The sequence below is a fragment of the Pieris napi genome, chromosome 1 (assembly GCF_905475465.1).
Source record: "Pieris napi chromosome 1, ilPieNapi1.2, whole genome shotgun sequence".
NCBI classification, from domain to species: Eukaryota; Metazoa; Arthropoda; class Insecta; order Lepidoptera; family Pieridae; genus Pieris; species Pieris napi.
In genome coordinates, this window is record NC_062234.1 from 13,690,104 (window position 1) to 13,713,455 (window position 23,352).

The 23,352-nt window shown below is 34.1% G+C and overlaps 2 protein-coding genes across 12 annotated transcripts in view; both read left to right on the forward strand.

Moving 5' to 3' along the window:
• The first annotated feature begins 15 nt into the window (after window positions 1–15).
• Window positions 16–15,319, forward strand: LOC125050198 (E3 SUMO-protein ligase PIAS3). 6 transcript variants are annotated; one of them, XM_047649899.1, is made up of 13 exons: window positions 17–370; window positions 1,760–1,894; window positions 2,278–2,449; window positions 3,482–3,627; window positions 4,555–4,732; window positions 6,083–6,184; window positions 8,326–8,566; window positions 9,522–9,756; window positions 10,474–10,631; window positions 11,079–11,282; window positions 11,444–11,584; window positions 12,052–12,142; window positions 13,034–15,319. In XM_047649899.1, exons 2-13 carry the CDS (start codon window positions 1,788–1,790, stop codon window positions 13,038–13,040), a joined length of 1,782 nt encoding a protein of 593 aa, XP_047505855.1. In that variant the 5' UTR covers window positions 17–370; window positions 1,760–1,787; the 3' UTR covers window positions 13,041–15,319. The 6 variants fall into 6 exon arrangements, with proteins under 6 accessions (XP_047505879.1, XP_047505855.1, XP_047505873.1 ...); XM_047649908.1 differs by lacking the exon at window positions 17–370 and adding an exon at window positions 1,626–1,657; XM_047649923.1 differs by lacking the exon at window positions 13,034–15,319 and having other exon boundaries at window positions 16–370; window positions 12,052–12,146.
• Window positions 15,320–18,104: 2,785 nt separating this feature from the next.
• The window catches only part of LOC125052251 (zinc finger protein 608-like), an 83,791-nt gene continuing 78,543 nt past the window's right edge, over window positions 18,105–23,352 (forward strand). For all 6 annotated transcript variants that reach the window (XM_047653418.1, XM_047653010.1, XM_047653501.1 and 3 more), the window contains exon 1: window positions 18,105–18,442. The gene's annotated coding sequence lies outside the window, so the exon portion shown is untranslated. The remainder of the gene's footprint in view (window positions 18,443–23,352) is intronic.

The following is a 23,352-nucleotide window of genomic DNA, read 5'->3' on the forward strand; positions in this document are numbered from 1 at the left end:
AAAAAAAAAACATAATTCATTAAAAATAATAATGAGCATTGTTTTTGTGACTTACACTATTTTATTGTAATTCAAACTATTTAAGACCGTGTACTACATACTGACCCTTTTTCAACCCAGTGTCAGCTAAACTTTGTATTTTCATAGCATTGAACCAATATTAATCACAACATATGAGTTTGTCTATGCTCAAACCAATGTGGCGGACAGTCAGCTAGCGTCAAGTGAAGATCGTCAAGTTATGGCGTTTTGTGAAAGACATTGATATAGTAAATAACAACTTTTATAAGTGTAGTTAAAGTCAGTGTACCTATAATAACTTAAAATTAATTATGAGTAGATATTACGATTATGGTAACGCTATATCATGGTAAGTAAACCTAGTTGTTGCCTTCATTCATCTCGGTTCAAATTTGTAAACGTTTTCATATAAATCCATAATATTTTGGTTGTTTACGAATTTTAAAATATGACTTGAATGTATATTTTAATAAGCAAATACCTAAAAATAACGTACACAATTGTTGCCGGTCAATGTTTACTAAATTTAAACGTGGTTAGAACTGGAAGTAAAGTATCGAAACTCCTTCAAGATGTACCAATGTGGATATTTAATAAATTTAGGAACAATAATATTAATACATCCAATACTATATTGAGGTAATCAAGTTTAAGGATCACAACTAATTTAAATAAAATATTATTAAAAGTAAGATCGACTTTTGACTAACACTCAGTATAGCTCTAAAGTTATCATATAAAAATTGTCTCAAAAGCCTCCGGTCATTATCCATAAGTTGTATATTAAATCTGATTCCAGTAATATATGTATAGTTATTAAATTAATTAGGTCATGACATGACTGACTTTGACATGTAATCATTTGATTTTTTTTACTAAAGTAAATAAAATTTAAGAAATACAATCCAATATTTATAATTTTAGTTATGTAGAATCAACAAGGCACAAGTAATTTTAGTTAGAAACTGCATCCGAAAAGACCATTTAACTCTTCATCCGCTAAATTATTATTTTAAATGTTTAGTTAAAAACTTGCTTTTACTTGAGTAAGCTAAATGCTAAAAGATTAGTTTATTATGTGTCAACCTGTTTGAAAATAAATAACATTTGTTTGCTTCAATTGTACTATATTACAAAATCTAAAAATCATTCAAAGCTTTTAGAAAATCCTGTTTTTCTTAATTTTGTTTATGGAAATATTGTCTTTTAGATTAATACTTGTTTAGAGTTTATTTTGTATTGTAGTGGTGGTCCTATCCTGTTTCCAAATATAAATATGCATTCATATATCCAGTTATAATTTGTATTTATAGTTAAAATAATTTCTGTACAAATCTGGGAAATTTCCTTGGCAAAACATTCAACTTATTTCTCTTACTGATTCGCTCCTATCCCAAAAATATCCTCCTTTTCCGTTAATTAAGGAATAACTATATTTTTCTCTCTAGCTTCACAGCTGCAGTGGAATAGTTAACTTTAAAAGTAGAGGACCGCCAATTTTTTCTTTTCTTACCTTACGTCTTTGGATTATTGCGGTTTACCTAATCAAGCTGTAAGACATGTTTTAACCATTGTAGACTTAATGGGTTATTATTCAATTGCAGATGTTTGAACCTTCCTTAGTCCCAGCTCATTGGTAAGAGAAATAAGGTGTTTTAAAGTCGAAAGTTTCCAGAACTTGTCTGCCTTAAGCTGTATTACAGTGTTGTCTGTCCGATTCCGGACGCCTTAATTTCAGTTGACGCAATTTAACTCGGTCGTCAACAATGGTTAAAACAAGGTCTTCAGCGAGAGTAGTCACCACAGCCCAGGGTTCGTCAGCTACGAATGGAAACTCATCTGATCTTAGAACGAAAAATAAAGGATATCCTAGGCAAGTGTCATTAATTTGCGATTGTGTCGCAATTCTGTCCCTCTGGTCTGATATTCTGATTGTCTATGGGCTATAGCTTACAGGATTTGTGGGCCGTGTTTGTTTAAGAAATTTCTATTGAGGCAATTTATTCACAAGCTGTTAGTTGTAGATTAGAAATATCTACTCTCCTTTTATTTTTAAGTGTTGCAAAAATTGCATGTTTGGTGGAGGACATAAGATCTGTATGTGCCATGTGGTATTAATCTGATCAATTCTGAATCAGTATGTTTGAAATAGCAAATACTTCACAGAGCAAGAGATGCACTAGGAATTTATAGTTTTATTTATAGTAATATATTTTTCTTATTATTTCAATTTCGGAATCTTAATATTTATTGCAGGAACAGCCAAGGAATACAATCTGGTGCAACAGGCACAAGTTCCCAAGGCAAAGATCCACTAGCACCAGGTATGCAGGGCTCCCGCAACATGTATGGCCAGCACCCAGTGGTCAGTGGCTACAGTATAGTCAATAATCCACAGGATTCTAGGGCACAGAACCTACCTGTAACGGTTAGTGTATAGTGTCCTGTATTTTTTATATTAAATTCATTGGTTTTAACTTTTATATACGTTAGAGTAGTGTTGGCTTAGTTGCTTCAGCGTGCGACTCTTGTCCATGAGGTCGTAGGTTCGATCCCCGGCTGTGCACCAATGGACTTTCTATGTGTGCATTTAACATTCTCTCGAACGTTGAAGGAAAACATCGTGAGGAAACCGGCTCGCCCTAAACCCAAAAAGTCGACGTGTGTCAGGCATGGGAGGCCGATCACCTACTTGCCTATTAGATTGATAAATGATCATGAAACATATACACTGATCTTTTTATTTATAAATAATTATTTACATGATGCAACTGGGATAGTATGGTTCTATTAATAATTAGTTTTAGTTACTAACTATATTAAATTGAAAGAGTTTGAAACCTTAACTCGTCAATATATCTTTGAAAATAATAACATTTTAGATGTAAGTTTTGTAGAAGCTTTTGTCGAAATATTGACTAGTAAACAAATATTAAAGTTTTATCAATATGGGTGCTTCACTAAAACTGTAATTTAAACCTTGGCGAAATAATGATAGTACAAAAATTGTTTTATTTGGCACAGATGTTCCTTACCTTAAAAATATCATCAACATGTCTTGCCATGCCTCATGGCTCATTACAAATTCAAATACATAAAAATGAGTAAGATGAGTTTTTTTTTTAATGATTGGACAATTCACACCAATTGACATAGTCCCATGCTAAGCTGGTGCTATGGATACTAGGCAACGGATATACATACATATAATACGTAGATAGACCTAACACATATAAATACATATTTAAACACCCAAGACCTAAGCACAACACCAAATGCTCATCACATCGATGTTTGTCTCAGCCGGGGATCGAACCCGGGACCCACGGATTCGCAGTCAGGGGTACTAACCACTAGACCAATGAGCCGTCGAAAGTTTTTAAATAAAAATAGTTTTGATGAGTTGGATAGATAGCTCTATTGTACGTTAAGGTATGGTTAAATGGTTGTCACGTGACAGGGTCGCCAGAACCCGATGTACACGGGTAACATGTACCACGGGTATGGCGGGACGGGGGCAGCCACATTGGCCCCCATGCCTTCACCTTCGCCAACCTCAGTCATGCCGCCGCCTTTCCCTGTACACCCTGATGTTAAGTTTAAAAAGTGAGTATGTCTTTCTATTGTTGCTTATGGTAGCGCAAGGTTCTATGATAGTCAAGTCATTTAGTAAAATTTATTAGACAGCATTGAAATTTGAAAAAATAAATATTTGCTATTTGGATTCTATTAACTTCCGACGCAAGATTTTATGTGACGTGTCCGTGTGTCTGTCTTTAGTAGCTCCGAAGCGTATGGATTATGATGGATGTTTTTGTATTTAAAAGCTGATCGAGAGTCGACAGCTTCGGTATAAATTAAAAGTTGTAATTATCAAACTCAAAATAACTTTATTCATATAGGTAACCAAGTACACTTTAGTTACATTTACTACCAGTTCGTAAGTCAAGGGCGTAGAGCCGGCAAGAGAACTGGCAAGAAACTATCCGCCACTCTTTTTAATCGCCAAATTTTGAGTCATACAAACTGTTTGAACTGGAGCAAATCAATCCCAAGCATTAGGATTATTTAAATAGTCGTCGAATTTATAAAAAGCTTTATTGATTAATTTACGTTTAACGAGAGTTTTAAATTTATTCAGTGATAATTCTCTAACTTCACTTGGGAGTTTGTTATAAAAACGAATACAATTTCCATATAAGGAGTAGTTTATCTTCTGGAGCCTGGTGGATCATACTCTTAGTTTTGTTCTGTTTCGAGTATTATACTGGTGAAAGTAACCATTATATTTTTATTTTTTCTTTGGATTTTACTTTATTTTATTTTAGTTATAGTTATTTTGAGTTTTTTTTGTTAATTATTAATTCACTTGTACTTTATTCACTTGTACTTTACCCTGTGTAGGTGTTTTTTTTTTTGTTCCATATTTGGGTTGCCTGGAAGAAATCGCTTGTTAGCGATAAGGTCGTGATTTTTCTCTCGTACAGAGTTTATTATTAGAGTATATCTTTACAAAAAAATATGTCATGGCAGGTTACCATTCTATGATGTGTTAGCGGAACTAATGAAGCCATCCACAATGATGCCGATACAACCAGGCCGAATGCAAGAAGGCAGTTTCATATTCCACCTCACACCGCAACAAGCAACAGATATCGCCACAGGAAAGGATTTAGTTGGAACAAGCAATAAACTTGATTATGTCATACAAGTGAGTATACATTTGTAATAGTGTTTGCAGATTTGTGAACGCCATCTGTTGATGCTAAATGCGAAACCCAACACGTGTCGTTAAATTTTTGTAATTTTAATTTTTTTTTATTAGGAAATGCAAATCCAATAATTTGTTTTCCCTCCGTAACTCGCAAATTATCAAACTGCGGCAAGTCTCGGCCTTCTCAGCCGAAACACGTAGTCTGCCGTTTCCAAGATCACCTATGGGGTTTACGTATTGCTGAAATCTTCTTTTGTACTGTTCGACAGTGGTAATTTGCAAATATTTATGGAGTTCAGCATTTCGTGTTAACACGACGCACCGCTCATATTTCGCAGTGTTTTGTTTTGTATATATAGATTTTTATTTCTATTATCTCTTCGTGTATGTCATGTTTTCTATTGGTGCTTGTCACATTAAAAATTGTATATTCTGGTTCTTGGAGGAATCAAGTAAATAAAACTATAAAATAGCTGATTTTTATTTTTTAATTAAACTACTTAACTGTTCAGAATCTGTATTCTTAACGGCGAGAAGGCCTTTACCAATCGGATTTTTTTTGTCTGGAAATTGGGCCCAATACAGTGAAAATCTGATATAACGACATCGAAGGGACTACTCATATTTGGTCGTATAAACCGATAGTCGTAACAGCCGATGACGTTGTATTAAGTACCTATTACAATAGAATTCAGCCGGGACCTTTGATTTTGGTCAATATAACCGGTATGTTATTCTAAACGATGTCGTAAACGGTTTTGACTGTATATATATATATTTATAGCTATATCAGGCTAATTGCGATTTGCGAAAGCCTTAATATGACTTAAAGTTTCCGAGAAATTCGTGCACATACATGGATTACGAAATTAGTACACGTGTTTAAAAGCCTAGCAAACAGTTTTGTTCTTTGGCATCAGCGTGCGATTCTCATCCCTGAGGTTGTAGGTTCCAACCCGGCCGGGCACCAATCGACTTTCTATGTGCCAATTTAACACTCGCTCATACGGTGAAGGCATGCTTTAGACAATTTTCAAGCACAGAAGGCAGATCACCTTTGTAGCACTGTTTTTTTTTTTAATTTGTAAGCCTAAGGGTCTGTTTCACAATGTATGGATAAAGTACCAAATAGCTATGCAACACATAAATTATTTGGAAGATAAATTGTGCTATTTGACACTTCATCGGACTCATAGCTTATGATGGACTTTATGTGACGAATAGCGCTATCTGACAGTCGTGAAACGCAACAACAGTGTTTATCCTACCAATAAGTAATAAATAGCTAATTTGGAACTTATCCGTACATTGTGAAACAGACCCTAAATAGAAGTAATATTGTTTCAGGCACAATTAAGGTTTTGCCTGCTAGAGACATCGTGCGAACAAGAAGACTACTTTCCACCTAGTGTTAATGTTAAAGTAAACAATAAAATGTGTCCACTGCCAGTGAGTATATTTCACTTTATTTTTATATTAATCTTAATATAGTACTGTTCTTTTAAATATATGCCGCATATAGTTACTGTTTTTACCCAAACATCAAAGCCAACCCTTATATACTTAATGCGGGAGTATGTTAATAACAGCAACAAGAATAGCATGGAAGAGCTTTTGGGCGCTTAAAGAAGTCATGAAAAAAAAAAGCATGGGAAAGCTCTTCAATACTTGTATACTGTAAATGGATCTCAAACCCACTGCCCACTAAAGCGCAGCATACAAAACTACAGGTGTGTCGAAGTTCAATGGAACGATGTATGAAAGGGAAAGAAACTAAAAGTGGAAATGGGCGGAGCACATGGCAGAAGGAAAAGAAAAGTGGAGCAAAAACGTACTCGTAGTAGTAAGTACTGGTCCTCAAGGTACAGCAAACGAAAAAGAGGAATGGAACTTAGAAGGTGGATAGACCAAATTAAAGAACCAGCAGGTTGTATATGGCTGATGGCAGAGAGTGGCATAGCGCAGAGATACTAAAAGAAGATTGAAATAGAAACGTGATTATTGTTTCATATTATCTTACTCTGATCTGAGACAGAATTTGGATGTTTTAACAACTCATGTTCTTTATTAATTAAAAGTATTATAATGTTGATTTTTTAAAACTGATATTATTATCTACTGCGTGTTTAAAAAATAGGTTAACTTATCCCATATAAATTGTGGTACTTAGATCGATTTATGAATGTAACTTATTGTACACTTATGAACGTCAGTTAACAAAATGAATTCCTCTAAATTTACATATACTGCCATTTCTCAAATCAAGAGCTTAGAATGGACAAGAACTGGCAATAAACTTAAACATTTAAATGTCAAAATGTCATTGTACATGCAAGTTGCAACCATTACATCATGCTCCGCATCACATGTTAAATCAGTTCAAAGTTTAGCATGACGTCCTCATAAATCATTTAATTGACACCGGTGTTGATGAAAAGGATCTAAGAGGAATTAGAAACCAAAGACCAAAAAGCAGATTTAGCAGTAGAAAATCAGTATTTATCGTGGTGTTCGTCAAGGTTGTATATTGTCTCCGTTGCTATTCAATGTATATTCCGAAGCAACTATATCAGAAGCCATTGAGGGGTCAGAGGTTGGTGCGGAAGTTGACGGATCATCAACAATATTTTCTATGCAGACGACACTGTTTCAATAGCCTCGTCAGCTTGTTAATAGAGTTCATGGAACTAGCGAAAGAGACGGTCTGTCTATTAATACAGGAAAGACGAAGGTCATGGTCATTTCTCGAAACGACGCTTAAGTCCTCATTTATCTGTAGCTGGAAGGAAGTTGGAACATTAGTGGCGATACAAGTATTTGGAAACTTGGAATCCTGATCAGGAAATTACGTCTCGAATTGAAATTGCCCGAAGATCTTTCAACAAAATGAAGAAAGTTTTGTGCTGCCGTCACTTGACCATTAAACTCCGAGTCAGAGTGCTCCTTTGTTACATATGGCCAAACGTTTTGTACGGCTGTGAAGCTTGGACAATGAAAGAAGATACCCGCCGGCGCTTAGAAGCATTTGAGATGTTGTGCTATCGTCGCAACCGTCGTATAAGCCGGATCTAGAAGGTCTGAAAAGAGTTGAATGTCGAAAAAACTTATATGTTTAAAAGTAGGCCACGTGTTGCGCCATGACCTACCACCTCCTTCAATTAATTTTAATGAGTAAAATCCAGAGTAAAAGGAAGAATACATGGCTTCGCAACGTCAGGGAGTGGACGGTATTGCGACTGCGAAAGAGTTGCTGCATCTGGCACAGGACAAGACATGCTGATGGCCAACCTCCACTAATGGAGAGGCACTAAAAGAAGAAGAAGTTGTGTACATCGTGTTATCAAATAATTAGAAAATATTACTTGCTCTGGAAATGTTAAAATATAATCTATGTAATTTCGCGTAAAATTGTTTCGCTTAAATAAAAAATAAATAATAAATCAGAAAACCAAAAATGTCACTCTATCGTTTGTTGTTACAAAAATTCACACTTGTATACTGTTGTTTTTTTAAATTATTTCGAACTGCATTTAACCATAACATTATTTTTGAACTCATGAATTTTTTCAATGACAAGAAATATTTTCCAGAATCCAATACCAACAAACAAACCAACTCCGGAGCCAAAGAGACCTCCCCGGCCAGTCAATATCTCATCCCTAGTAAAACTGTCTCCGACCGTGGTCAACACCATCCAGGTGACATGGGCGGCAGACTTCACAAGAGCATATGTCTTGAGTGTTTTCATGGTGAAAAAGCTGACCTCTGCCGAGTTACTCATGAGGCTGAAGAATAAAGGGACCAAGAATGCTGATTATACTAGATCGCTAAGTAAGTTCAGTCTTCTTTTTTTTTACATTTGTGTGAATTCAGTAGGTCTGAGAACAATTTTATCAGGTATTACGTCACGCAATCTTTGGAGATTATTAACCCCCCCCCCCCATGTAACGCGCCGTAACGTTTTTCTGTACCCAAGTATAGTCAAACGTTTCGTGACCACCTAGTGACTCTTTATACCTAAAAGTTACCATTATGTGGTGTAAAGTACTGGAAAGTCGAAAATAATATTAACAATAACGCGTAATGCAAGATTCAAGAGAACTACTACTGAACTCAGAACCTAGTGTCGAAGCAAAACTCGATAGTCCTTTCCTTTTTACGTTCCACAACTGAGCATTTCTTAAGGCAGTTTTTGCCACGCACCAGCTGCCCACTGAAATATTTTCGAACCAATTCGACTTAGAGTCTTAACTGCGGCTGCTTTGGTGGGATGGAGATGTCAAGGACCTCTAAACAAAAGGGGTTCGAAATTTACTAGGAGGCTAAGGCCCTCAAGTTGTATAGCCATTGATGATGATAACTGACAAAGTTGATCCCAATGAAGCCCAATTTATATTATTATCTAAAATACATAACCGTTAATTTTCACCCTTTAACCACCAAGCCTCATTTAACAACGATAATCTTTTATGGTAAAAAAAACATTGGCCGGATCAGCTGCGATAGATTTATTTCGACATTTTAATTATATAATTACTAGCCAAGGCTGTACATTTTGCTCAATCAGGCTTTCTTAGTTTTATAAGAGTGGCGGTTTCCGAAATCATCGGAGTTAGGCCCCGAGAGTACAGCCAGACGCGGGCACTCTCTTCAACCGTTACATAGAAATTAACATTTCATTATTTCGCTTATATTCTATTGTTGTACGGTTAATTTGAAGTAAAACAAAAGTTCTCTAATATTTAAAGCACCTCGATGACCCCCGTACATAATTATTACTCTACAGTTAAAGAAAAGCTCGCGGAAGACTACGACAACGAAATAGCGACGACGTCACTCCGCGTGTCCCTGATGTGTCCGTTGGGCAAGATGCGGATGTCTTGTCCGTGCCGACCTGCCAACTGTCCGCACTTGCAGTGCTTCGACGCGTCTTTGTTCCTGCAAATGAATGAGAGGAAACCCACTTGGCTCTGCCCGGTCTGCGATAGGCCGGCGCCCTATGATTCGCTGGTTGTTGACGGGTGAGTTTTCTATTTTGTTAAATCGTAATTAAACCGGATTAATTGTCAACTTCATTTAAAATTATCGGAATGTTTATTTAATAGAAATGTTTGACATTTCAATTATAATAGACTATTTGGTAGAAAGAAAAATAAATTCATTCTGCCAGAGACCACAACAGTTAGTTTGCGCCTCAGACGCAAAAAAGAAAAAAAATGTAATAATAATAATAGTAGATAAAAATTAACAGTGTAAGTTAAGAAGTGTTAAAAGAATATAGTAAACAAAAAATAAGAATAATTAAAGGCATTATAATCATTAATTTGTCAGGTCGAAACCAAGACGACGCAACATGCTTGTAAATAATACGTCTTCGCCTGTCTAATCCTAATATCGTCATGAAGATAAACTCGCCAGAAACAGCTATTGATCGAAATATAATATTGTGTAATACTCATCACAGGATGGCAATTAATACGTAAAAAATGTTTGTTTACAAGCCATTTTGCCTAGAGTTTTGGCGGGTTTTTGGAACTATTTATTTTAGAATTAAAAATAACCGTTTGTATTGGTTCTATAGTCAATAATATAATCGGAGATAGTTTTTTTTTATTATCATGATGGCCATTTAACCACAAACTTAATTGGCTAGAGTAAATTACTTGTCGTGTCCAAATACGATGTATTTTTTTATAAACGCTTTTGGTCCAAATTAAAAGAGACAATGTAAATGGCAGGTACTTCCAAGAGGTTCTGACCTCTCCCCGCTTAGCGACTGACTGCAATGAGATCCAACTCCTGGCAGACGGGAGCTGGTCGGCGCATTCCCCTCCTCCACGAGTGCAACAGGTGGCCCCCGTCGCGGAGCCTGTCACTCTCATACCGGACGAGTTAGGTGAGGTTTAATAATAATATTAGAGCTACTAGAATGGCTGTCAAATCTTTTTTTGATCTTTGACATATTTGACAGTTCTTAAACGGAGATTGTGACATTAAAAATAAATCAATTCTCAAATATTTATGTAATTCCAACAGTGTCAAATACAGGTCAAAGTTATTGCGTTTTTTAGTAAGATTTATATTATTTTTATTTTAAACAAAGTTAGGCAACAATAGTCAGTAGACTATAAATAAATAAGGCGAAGGTTTAGAAACTTAGCGCTAAGTGTGACTCGCACACCTCAAAATTGACATCTAATCAAATTGCCTCTCAACTGGGGGTTAAGTTTTCGAATCGAGGCTGTGTGCGAACGGAATTTCATTTCTATTTGCGTTGATAAATACTTGCTAGTAATTTTTAGAGAAAAAGGTCAAAATAGCCCATCAAATATTTATTTTATAGAAGTGATACCAATAGAAGGCAACAATGCAGCAAAGAAAGCAGCGGTAGGGGAAAATCGAACTCCAAAGCCCACTGAAGTCCTGGTAGATCTCACCTCCGACTCTGAAGATGAACTGCCTTTGAAAAGAAAGACTCCAGTACCAAAGTCCACTCCTCCTATAGCTGATCAGACTCCGAAAGAAGAAAACTATAATACTAATAATGGTAATATTTTCGCGAGTATTACATTATTTAGTTTTTTTATTAATTAAAACCATTGAGGTTGAATAAGTAAACATTTATATAGAATAATTAATGATACATTAATTAAAATAAAATCTTTATGATGAACTGTCTGTTTTATTAAAAATTTCTTATTCTTATAGGTCCCGATGCGGTATCTTCAAGCGGGTACCGATCCCCGAGTAACAGTGGGGGCGTCATCTCGCTAGATAGCCCTTCGCCCCCCGCAGCGGGGTCTCCGCAGCCTCGCACCACCGATACTAGGAGCGTCTCACCAGAACATTGTAAGTTATTTGTGGCAGGAGACATTTGATTAAGATTTGATTTTGTTTAAAATATATTTTGTGTACATGTCACACTTTGTCAATGTATGAATGGCGGCAAATGCGCAAAATGGCCGCTGCCACAGATAAGTAAAATTATAATGCGCCATAGACATAAATGTACGGCTAGAAACTTATTGGTGACCAAACTACGTAGAAAAATATAATTAATGAACCGATTTTCACCAAAAGATACTTCAGTAAAAGTAAACGCTGTATAAAAATCAATAGGCGCGGACGATGGACCATATAAAAAAGTTGAAAAAAAAACGTGTTCCTTTTAAGACTTTCCTAAGATTGTTTCAAACTCAGACTTATAAAAATCCTTATTGATTATTATTATTATATATTGATTTGATTGACCAAATAACCCAGGTGAAACAGCAGAGCTAAATAATAAATATTTATGATATAATAATTTCTTTTAGGCACGAGTAACAGTGAACGCGCGCAGATTGAATCATCGCCGTCCCATTGGGCGCCTTACGCAGACTCCGAACAAAATGACAATTATAGAAGGTAACTAGAAATATATATGTGTATGATTTATCTTGTAATGACATAGTTTTCAATTTTAATTCTAATATTATAAATTAAAAAAAAACAATTTTAATTATAATAAATAAAAATACTCTTACAGAATATTAATATCTAATATAATAAATTCTCGTCACAATGTTCGTTACCATACTCCTCCGAAACGGCTCGGCCGACTTTTATCAAATTTTATATGCATATTCAGTAGGTATGAGATTCGGCTACTATCTATTTTTCATACCCCTAAGTGATAAGGGTTGTCCGCCCCTAACATTTTATTTTTAATTTTTTTATAATGTGCCATTAAAAAATACATACAACACTAAATTTTCACCCCTCTACGATTTACCCCTATTTTTATTACAGTAGTTTTTTTTATGGAACTAAATTTTTTTTCTTATAAATAATATATGTACATGGCAAAACCACGTTTGCCGGGTCAGCTAGTTTATTAATATAATTGTCGTCGTCGGTAGTGGGCTGGTCAATTTTAAAGAAAGCATTCTTAAGTGCCTATCTCGAACCTAATCCGCTGTTTTGCTGGTAAATTTTTTGGGTATCACTAAAATTTCTGGTATTTTTTTATTATATTTTTTACATTTTTTTTGTAACATTTATGTTTACCTAAATTGTCATGCATTTAAGATAAAAGAGTTTGTAACATATACCATAGATTTAGTACCATTTATTGTGTTAAACTTTAATAAACGAATAAAACAAAATCAATTAAATGTGTTCTCGTTTCTGTATATTGAATTATTATACTATTTAGGATTATTTTATTAGGATGGTAGTCCGGGGAACTAGGGGAACAGCCTAATTTTCATCAAAATAATAATTTAATTTTTCTAATTTAAAAAAATGTTTTCACAGATACTGACTCAGAGAGAAGAGTGGCCAGTTATTTTCCGGTCATTCTTCTGAGGACGAAACTTACGCTGAGGTGTCACTTATACAGTCCTAGTACACTGAAAGATGAAAGATACACGAATTAAATGTAAAAATATTCCAAACTGCTATTTTGCATTAAAAATCCTATTTTGACTGATGCTAATTTTAAGTGGCTAATAAATCTCCGTACTTATCAACGGTAATCTCATTAAATTCAGTTGTGTTACTTAAGACACATATTAACTTTGATAAAATGATTTAATTTAAAAATTATTAGGAAACACGGCAACAATTGTTGATTAAATACTTAATAAAATCCTCTAAATCGGCAATATATATATTACCAACCGGTGATTAATCAAAACCACTGCGTGCATCATTCGCTCCTAGTCCTTATTTTAGGCCAAATCATAACTTCATCCAATAAAATACCTTATTTGTACTAGGATTAAAAGTAAAAATATATTTTATATGTAGGTAACTTATTGTACACGAATGTCAAAAAAAAATTAAATGCCTAAATTTACATTTACTGCCTATTTTATTTGTTCTAAGCATCATTGCAATTACATTTATTAGAGATGTAAGGTCATCATTAATTTCACTATAGTCGACGCGAACTGAGGCTTCGGGTCATAAATAATATATGTCTGTCTCGCTCGGTCTTATGGAGGTATATACAGGTCTTATGAAGAGGTGAAAAGATGTGCGTAAGAATTGTAGAGGTACGATATGCTAAATTATGTTAAGTATTAATAGGAATAATTTTTCGCTATTTGAAAATATTCTTTTTAATTTGTAAGATAAAATGTTTGTTTTGACGTGATAGAGAAACTGTATAGATCGTAATGTGGCCCGTTTTTATCTTTTCTAGGGATATTTCTTAGTTCATCAAAAATCTTCATTCGTATATTCCCCACCTGTGTCTTCCTGTAGGTTAATTATCAGAGGTGGTGGTGGTCTTAAAATACTTAGAAGCATCGACATCATCTTAGTATCGATAACGGGTTGCGTGCACATTCCTACTGTCTGTGACATTTATCGCCCGACTGACTCAGTTTAAAATGCGTTGACTAGTTATTTTTTTAAGTTTCAACAGTAATCTTTAGTCTCTTTCTGTCAAATTGTGTTTACGCTGTGATGAAAAGTGACAGATACATTAGGTAAAACGGTGCATTAAGATAGATTGTGTGAAAAAAGGGCATTGTATTGCACATGCAATGCAGATTGAGTTATTCTTTGTAAAAATTTGTTTAATGAATCAATAAACTCAAAGCAATAATTTTATGCTCCAAAATTGCCTTATTACGTCGACATCTTGACTTCAGCTGGTTTGATAATTCTAAATTGGTTCAATATGTTGGGAACTTTTTTTATAAATAAAAGATTGCGTTAAGTTCAGAGTTAATTATTATTTTGTAATATAAATTCAATAGCAGAGTTGTACTAAACTCGGATTCGGGAAATCGTGTTTTAGTTTGTTTTTAAAAAAATCTGAACAACTTTCTCTTTGATATTTATTGATTCATTAATATGAAAAGTATTTAATCAAATTTATCAAGCATAAAACATTTAATTTTTACATACAATTTAGGATAACAAACTTAAAATATGGTCTAAATATTAAATAATTCATCAGTAACATTAATTGCGATATTTTCCGCAAGATGGCATTACGTGCTAATCGAATTTTTTTTTTTTTTTTCAATTAAAGGTTTATTAATCTTTGTTTACAGGCAAATCCTGTTATTGCATGATTTTATCAATTATATCTATGAACATTTTTTTAATTGGATTTTCATTAACTTTAAAGCCAAAATTGGATTTTTTTTAATAAAAAAATCCAATTGAATTAAGAGAACGGTCGCGTCGTGAGGCCGCTGACGAAAAATATAACCTTTATTGTTATATTTTTCGTCTTTATAGTTCGACAGTAAAAAATAAGTTTATAATTTTTATGAATAAGCGCCGATTCTCATTACGTTATATATACGTTAACTTAATCTCTTACAACATATTGTTTGGTGTTTAAAAAATTAAAATCATTTAAACTGAAAACAAAACACAAAATCAACATAAATGAATGAAAAGATATTTTTAATATCGTGAAATAAAGTACTTGTGAATATTTTACAGCTATAATTATTTAAACATTAAAATCAATACGGAAAGAAGTAAATATGGATTTTGTTGTATTAACTTTGCTGAGCTCAGAGGTGAATGTTGTATAGATGAAGATTTTTTAATTAATAAAAAACATTTAAACTTAATATTTTTGTTGTCTTCATTAAATATTCATTCAAGATTCATAATCCCGTTACTTTATAAACATTTTATTCAAAGTCAAAATTATTTATTCAAATAGGTAACACAATGTACACTTATGAATGTTAAAAAATAAATATACATTAAATGCTTCTAATTTTACATTTACTGCCAATTCTCAAATTAAGAGCGTAGAACGGAAGAGAAAAACTGGCAATAAACGCTACGCCACTCTTTTTAATCTTCAAGTTTTTTGTTTTACACAACGTTTGTAAGGAGCTGCAACCATTACACCATGTTCCACATGACATCTTAAGTAAAAATAATAATAAAATAAATTAAAAACAAAGCAGGAGGCATGGTGAAATAAAAGCACGCTCTTACATTCTCGTGAGATTTGTACGTTTGTATTAATGATTTGTACCTGGAATTAATTTTTTGGTTTCTCTAAAGAGATTTGATTTGATAAAGTTGTTCTACCATGCGATGCTTCTGTTGTCCTGATATGTTTACTATATTATTTCTATATAAAACGATTGATATCTTAATAATTTAAGTTTACATTTTATTAAGTTTCCTTGGTATTTGAGTTTTGAAGAAAACTAGTAATTTCTGGTAATTAAATATCGTCACTTGAATTATTGTAATTATTTATGACATTTGCACACATCTATACTTGGCCCTAGCTGATAGGAAAGTGGGCAGTATGTAAATAGCCGCTGCTATTGTCACTTTTATGAGTCAACAGCTGAAAAAGAATGACAAGAAGTTTTAGGGCAATATTTTCAGCGTCGCCAGGATCATCAGGCAACTTTTTAATTAAGAAACAGATGTATGGATTAATGTAAAAAAATATCCAATTAACTCAATTGGCTGGAACTACAATGCATAAGTCAAATGTAATTTATGCATGCTTTTTGCTACAATTTGGGACGTCAAAAATTAAGTATCTCGAATAATGTGGAACGCGAAAATATTCGCCATTTCTTTTCGGTGTTGTATTATTTACTGAATTGAATTTAAATTGTATGTCGTGTAACTTTTGACTATTGTTGTCGGGTTATTTACCAAATGCAATTTGACAGTTTATTGCATGTTAATTTAGGTTTTATATAAATTATTTTACGGCGAATGTTTAGTAAATGTTAGAAAAAGCTATCAGTAGGTACCTACAAAGTAAGATTTTGTGAAGAGCCTTTTTATTAGAAGGCTCTTGTATGCCAAAACGGTATTGGTTGGACATAGGATTCAAAGTTTGCGCTTAATTTTGAGCCCCAATTTTTTTATATCAAGCAAGTTACGGAAACTTCGCTAGATTTAAAGTAATGGAGGACAGTCGCATTTTGCCAACTTGTTTGTCCAACAAGTCTTAACAGTAATTTTGTAAAATTAAATATCTTAATATTAAGGAAATTTTTGTGTTTGTGGAGATTTAAGTTTGTAAATATTTCTGTTAATTTTTAAAAAATACGGCTATTTGCCAAATAAGTGTAGTTTTTTTAAATCCTATAATTCGTTTTCTAAATTCGTGTGATGAGGAAGAATGATTGGTTTTTTATTATATACACCGCACTGGTAGAATGCGGGAGTGACCTCTAAGCCTCTCAAAGCGGCCTTGTAGTGTGGGTATCTGAAATTTTTAGTGGGCATTGCTCACCCAACTACTACTTTTGGGGGCAGAGGATGCGCAAACGCATTTCCACATCGGACATAGAAGGCGTGCATCGCTGCAGTGACGTCATTTTAAAGCAATTAGTACACATTAAACATCTATAGTTTTTGAAGCATTATTTACGACAAGAATTCCTTATTAGTAGCCACTAATTGAATCCCATAGCAAAGAATTATTTCTGCTCCTATCATCTGTCAGCTTTTTGTCCCTTATACAAGTTTTAGTACGTTTATAAAGAATTTGAATTGAATGGATGAAGGGACTACCTACTCATGGATATTTTCTCTTATGGCCGATTTACATTATCTTAGTGTTTAGGAGAGTGCTTTAGTACAACTTGAAAGGCAAGTTCTTTAGCGTAGCGTTTACTAAAGCAAGTAGCGTTTACATGTTTCAACTAAAGTACTATCCTAAAGCACTCTCCTAAACACTAAGATAATGTAAATCGGCCCTTACGCATATGTCTTGATTTAGCGTTTACATTAGTGTAAGGTTAAATTATTTAGGTATTTAAGATGTTTAAATTAAATTGTATTAAAGATTTGACGAAGCATTTGTGACACTTTCAAAGTGGTCTGTAATCTAGTAATAAACCTGTAAATATGACGATTATTGTGTTTTATTTAAAACCTCTTAATTAATTTTACTGTGTATATTCTAATGCGAAATGGCTGGGCGAATTGCTTGAAATTAATTTAATATTATTTTTCTGCCATGCTCTTTAGTAAAAGACTAGTAGTTAGTTTAGAATGCGGAAAGCGTTAATAAGTAAGTCATTTGTTTTATTTTTCCTAATGTGCCCTAGTAAATTCAGTCAGAGGTCAATGACCGTACACGCAACTTATGCCAGATAATTTAAATTATAATGAATGAGCGTTCATGACTGCCACTGAGGACGCAATTGTTATCTATTTCATTCCGGTCCGTCTCCGGATTAAATCTCCGATAGTAAAATGCTGCGACAGACGCCGCCAGTCGTAATCAGTATGCGCCCTTTTCATCTACAGCCCGTAAAGTATTAGCTGTCCTTTCTTAACTTATATACTAACGGGATAAGACCGTCCCGCTCGCTCCCATGTCGTACCGGTCTCGACACGTAGCGTTCCTCGCTTCACGAGTTCCGCGGTCATCCGCCGACTCGAAGCGGCGCTGACGTGCACTACGCAAAACTAGTGTTTCTACCGTGAAATCACCAGTGTTATTTGTTTATACCTACTATGGATTTGATTACATGGCCCCAAGGATTGACTGTCGATTGTATGTTCTATTGAACGTGAATGTGTGAAGTTTGAAACGATTTATATTGTGAAACGAGTCGGCCGTGTTCGTTTATGTGCTGAATGGTGATTAAAAGTAATTTACTTTGCTTTTACGGTGTGCTCGGTGCGTATCGATCGTATTGAAACAAAGCTGTGGATTGTTTTGGCGGTTGGACTGAGCCGGCTAAGCTTAAGGTGAGCTTTATGTATAGATTAACATATAGTAAATCGTTTTGCATCCAGGGTTTTAGATATAGGCAAGCGTAGTGCGGGAAGTGGAAGAGGGGAGAGGGGTATCTCATGTAAGTAGCTCGAAACTGAACCTTATAACAAAGTATTGATAATTTTAAATCAGTTGTAAGATACACAAAGATTTAAATGTAGAAACATAAAAATATCGTTAAATTTCTGAGAGTAATTTATGAGTCTATCAGTAAGATATGTCGAGTCAAAGCGGATAACAACGTGGGTGAGTAATAACCCTTTCCAGTTCCTAATGGGATAATGGCTTATGGCTCTGCCTTTGAAATATTTATAAAGCATCCGAATCACAGCGTGTCAACACGCGGTAGGCTGTTTGCCGTCCCATTAGACCACAAGGGAACCGAAAGCAAGCTTTCCCTAGACATACCTAAAGTAATTGCTTTGCTAACAAAGTCCTAACAAAATATCGGATATGGTTTTAATTAAAATAATTTTAACTATAGATATTTATATATATATGTATATGTATTTAGCAGTGGTTTGCCCATTGCACCTATTACAATGATAGATAAGTAATAATTAACATATCCCGATTAATAATTCTTCTCGGAAGTCAAAACCACCAAGAGGCATCAGGCCAGACAGGCCATCAAATATAATGAAGATCTCGCTTTTCATAACCTTCAACTGTTTAAAATTGTTGTATGTTAATAAAGAGTCTATCTTTTCTTTTGCAAGATTGATCCTAATTCAAACTAACCTCAAAAATGCCTGCAATAATTAATCCGTACACAGATCAACAAAATACAACTAAATGAAATATAAAACCTTTTTATTCAGTTAAAAAAGGAAAAACCTTATCGTACCTGTGTAGGTAGTACTTATTCGAAACAAAAGAAAATACCTACTTAGATAAGATCAGTTAATGTGTTGGAAGGCGACAGGCATGAGGAGATGATAAGCAAACGGTGTAATATTTGATTTATCTTAGTTTAAAAATTACTTATTTAAAATTTCAACTCATTGTAAAAGCTCTTTTTTGTAAGTTTTGTTGAAAATGTGCAACGAATACATTATTATGATGCTACGACAATGCAAACGTATGTAAAAATGTTTTTGTAATCGAGTCTAAAGTCCAAATGGCATATATCATGAGCATTCAGTCGTGACAAAATGAAATGTTTGAGATTTCCCGATTACGAAGAGATTTAATCTCATCGTTAGTCACTTATAAAAAAAAAGTCAATAAATCTATTGAATGTTGTGTCCCTATCACTCTTTTGTCATTATAAAAATAAACGAAGGGGACAAAACATTCAAGCGCTATTTGCTTGTAGTACACGTATTACTAAAATAAAAATAAAAAATCTTAATCACATAGAAATATTAACCGACCAATTTCTAAGGTCCCTTTTTTCAAACAATCAAGACGTCTACATCGTTCGTAAACAGCATAAAAACTTCATGTGCCCGTTTCGCGACCTTCGACATTGCAAGTTGAATTTATTTTAACTAAAATATATTTGGGAATACCAAAACTTAAATGAGGATACAAAATTAATACAAATATGCTAAATAATTCAAAAACAAAGATAAATATTGTATATTTACTTAGGAGAATTCATAGTTAGTGTACAATGAGGTTAACGTTAAAAATACTTTTAGCAGCTAACAAATAAACTCACTGTTATCAAAGCGATATTATAATCTTTACACATGGCAACATTCCATAATTTAACCTGCCATTTGTTTCGCTTTAATACCGAATACTTATTTATGCATATAGATTTTTTATTATTTTTTATTTTTGTGTTACAATTTAAAATAATTTTAATCATTTTAAAAGTTTTAAATTTACTTTATTTACGCGTGCATTTAAATGAATTCACTTTTCGCATTCTTTAACAGTGCAGTTTTTCTTGTGATATTTATGTAAGTTCTATAAGTTATTCTTCTACTTAGCATAATAAACAGTTAATTTAATCTCCATAGAAACATTTTATTAGCATAATTAACTCGACACCTTGTCCTGTTGATTAGACTGCGACATTTTATATTTTCCTTAAATACTTAAATGGCTTCAAGAATTTGCCATTTTATTGTTAACGACAAATTGATATTGGTATTCTATTTTAGAAATTATTCCTTTTTTGTTGTTTTTGGTTGCAATTGATGTCTTACGGAAGCAATTTTAATAATTGTTTATTTTAAAAGTTATTGACAATTGGCAAGCTTGCGAAAAATATGCAAAATGGAAGAAATAGTTTTCGTCACGCGTTATTTTAAGGTCGATTTTAGGAACTTAGCTTCTGAAATTGAAAAAATCTTTTGTGTTGTTTATGGCGCACACTCAGCTAGGTAGCAATTAGTTGTAATAAAATGTTCTATATTAAATATTATACCTACTAAGTGCAATGTTAGCCTGGTACTCAGGCTAAGGTCGTGGGTTCCAATTAATTTCTTGCTTCGCCATGAGCGACGAAGAACATTGTGAACATGGTCATAAAAAAAAGAAATCTTAGTTATTAAATAAATATCTGCTCCAGAGATAGCAATATTATATTTAAAATGTGATGGCGGCAACTAAATAGGCATTATTAGCTAGTTGATTATGATATTAAGTTGCAAAATGGATTCATAGCTTAATCAGAATCATAAATCGAATGATTATCTAAATGACGTGCAATCATGAGCATGTTCGCGGTCAGTTGACTATCTGAATCCAATTAGTCACGTTGCTTTTTTATAAACCGCGTCGTTAGTGCTCCGCTCCGTGGATTTTTTGTTCGGGCTGCAGGGGGCGCTGCGGGCGGTCCGCGAAACAGAAACATTACGAGCTCTGTACACGAACTTTTGCTATTCGCTTTTATAGAATCGCCTATTGACGCGCACCACTTATTTCCTGAACAATATAACGCTGGAATGAAACAAATGTTGTCGCTCCGTGACCGCTTTCGATGGATTTATTTCAAACACAAATACGTATTTTCTTTTTTTTATTATTGTGTCATTCGCGTCAGCTCCCAGGCATTTATTTGCTTTCCATTGTTGTTTAAAATTGAAAATCTACATCTATTTCGAATCTATTAATTCTATCAATCACCACCCAGTCTATTAAAATCACACTTGATTAGATCTCGATGTTCAATTTGAAGACTCCGTTGCGGTATGCACTCCTGGTATCCGACAGGTCGCGGCTCGAGAGCTCTCTACCTTTTCTTTTTGCTCCTTCATTTCCGTCCGATTCCACTTTGAAATTCTTTTGTCCCTTTTGTTTGAGTTTTCATATCCTTCTGTTTTCCGGGTGGATTAATTTTAATTTACATTCAAAGACTTTCTTTGTTTCGTGCTTTTTGTTAGGCATTCTCGACATTGAAATGTTTTATTGGTGGGAGGCATGCGAGTTAGATGGAATATTTATCGAGGGGTCGCGGGATCATATCGCCGCGCCGCCCACTGGCAATTTGCCGCGTGCCTGCGGCGCATCGCATCCAATGTTCAATTCCAAGACTTGTTCTTCAACTAAACGCTATGCTAATGTAATGGGGCTCCATTTAATCACGACCCACCAACAACATCAAATACTCAATGAGACTTCGAAACACTTTGTTTTATTGCTTTCGATGGAGCTTAATAGATAGAACTCACTTTGTGTTTGTAAAAATGCCACGACATGAATCATCGGTAAATTAGAATTCTTTTGTTCTTTTTCTATTTGAAATCTACCTGAGTGTTTTGACAATTTGTTCCCAGAAGGACTTTAATGTGCGGATTGAGTCATTGTGAAGGTTATAAATTCGTTTATCGTTCGCTATATTAAAAAAGGTCGAAAAGGCGAGTCTTGTGACATTATTTGCTCAAACGGTGTTTGAAACACGTTTCTCGTGCCATGCAGTACTTGTTTAAATGGAATCATGCACACACGTTTAGCATTCAATTCACGTCTTAACAAGGTTTGTCTTTTCGACCAAACCGGCCTCTACAGAGCGTTACCAGCCACAGAGTGCTCGGATTGTAAATCACCATACTAGGCGGTAATGCGTAGATAACAGCTCACTTGTTTTCCATTTCCCCAGAGAAATGTCTAAGGACATTACCGACTGACGTAACAAGCAATTACCGACATGAAATCTTACAATCTCATAAACGGCGACGACATTTTGTTCCCAACAAAGCCTTCTCATTATCTTTTCATAAATAACTCAATTTATGTTTAAACCACAAAGAGCTGAGAAGCGAGCCGTAAATAATACATGAATGAGTACTTATTCATGCTTTAAAAGGAGCCTTTTATTACGTTAACAAATGGCTGTAGTAAAACTTATAACGTAATGGCAGTAGACGAGTATAGATTACGATAATTTAGAATCGAGTGGATCCACAATGAAATTATTCAAGCAATAAAGTTTACTAATAGTTTCAATAGAACCGACATTGCCCCGAGCGGCACGCCATCTCGCTTGATTAAGACCAATTACGGCATTCACGCGATTATACTGTCGCGATTCACGAATAACCAGCCATTTAGACTGAGCACTCTTTCATTAGCCCAAAGTGCCACGCCGCATTCCATTGTCTTTTCACGTTTTCACTTGTTTCTCCAATTTTCTTCGACCGACATAACATCGACCTGTTTCAACGTACTTTTCATTAACATGTTACTAATTATAGTTTACTTTTAATTCCCTTTAATCTATTTTTAGAAAGATTAAATTCGATTTTCAATGTTACAATGTTCCACATTAATAATTTATTTGGATATAAAGTATACTTATCATACCAGACGCCAGTACCATGTAAATGTTATATGTATTGAGATAACTTCAAGTTATCATTAACATTAATGATAATTTATGGATCATAATAATATTATTTAATTACATATCCCGACAATACAATTA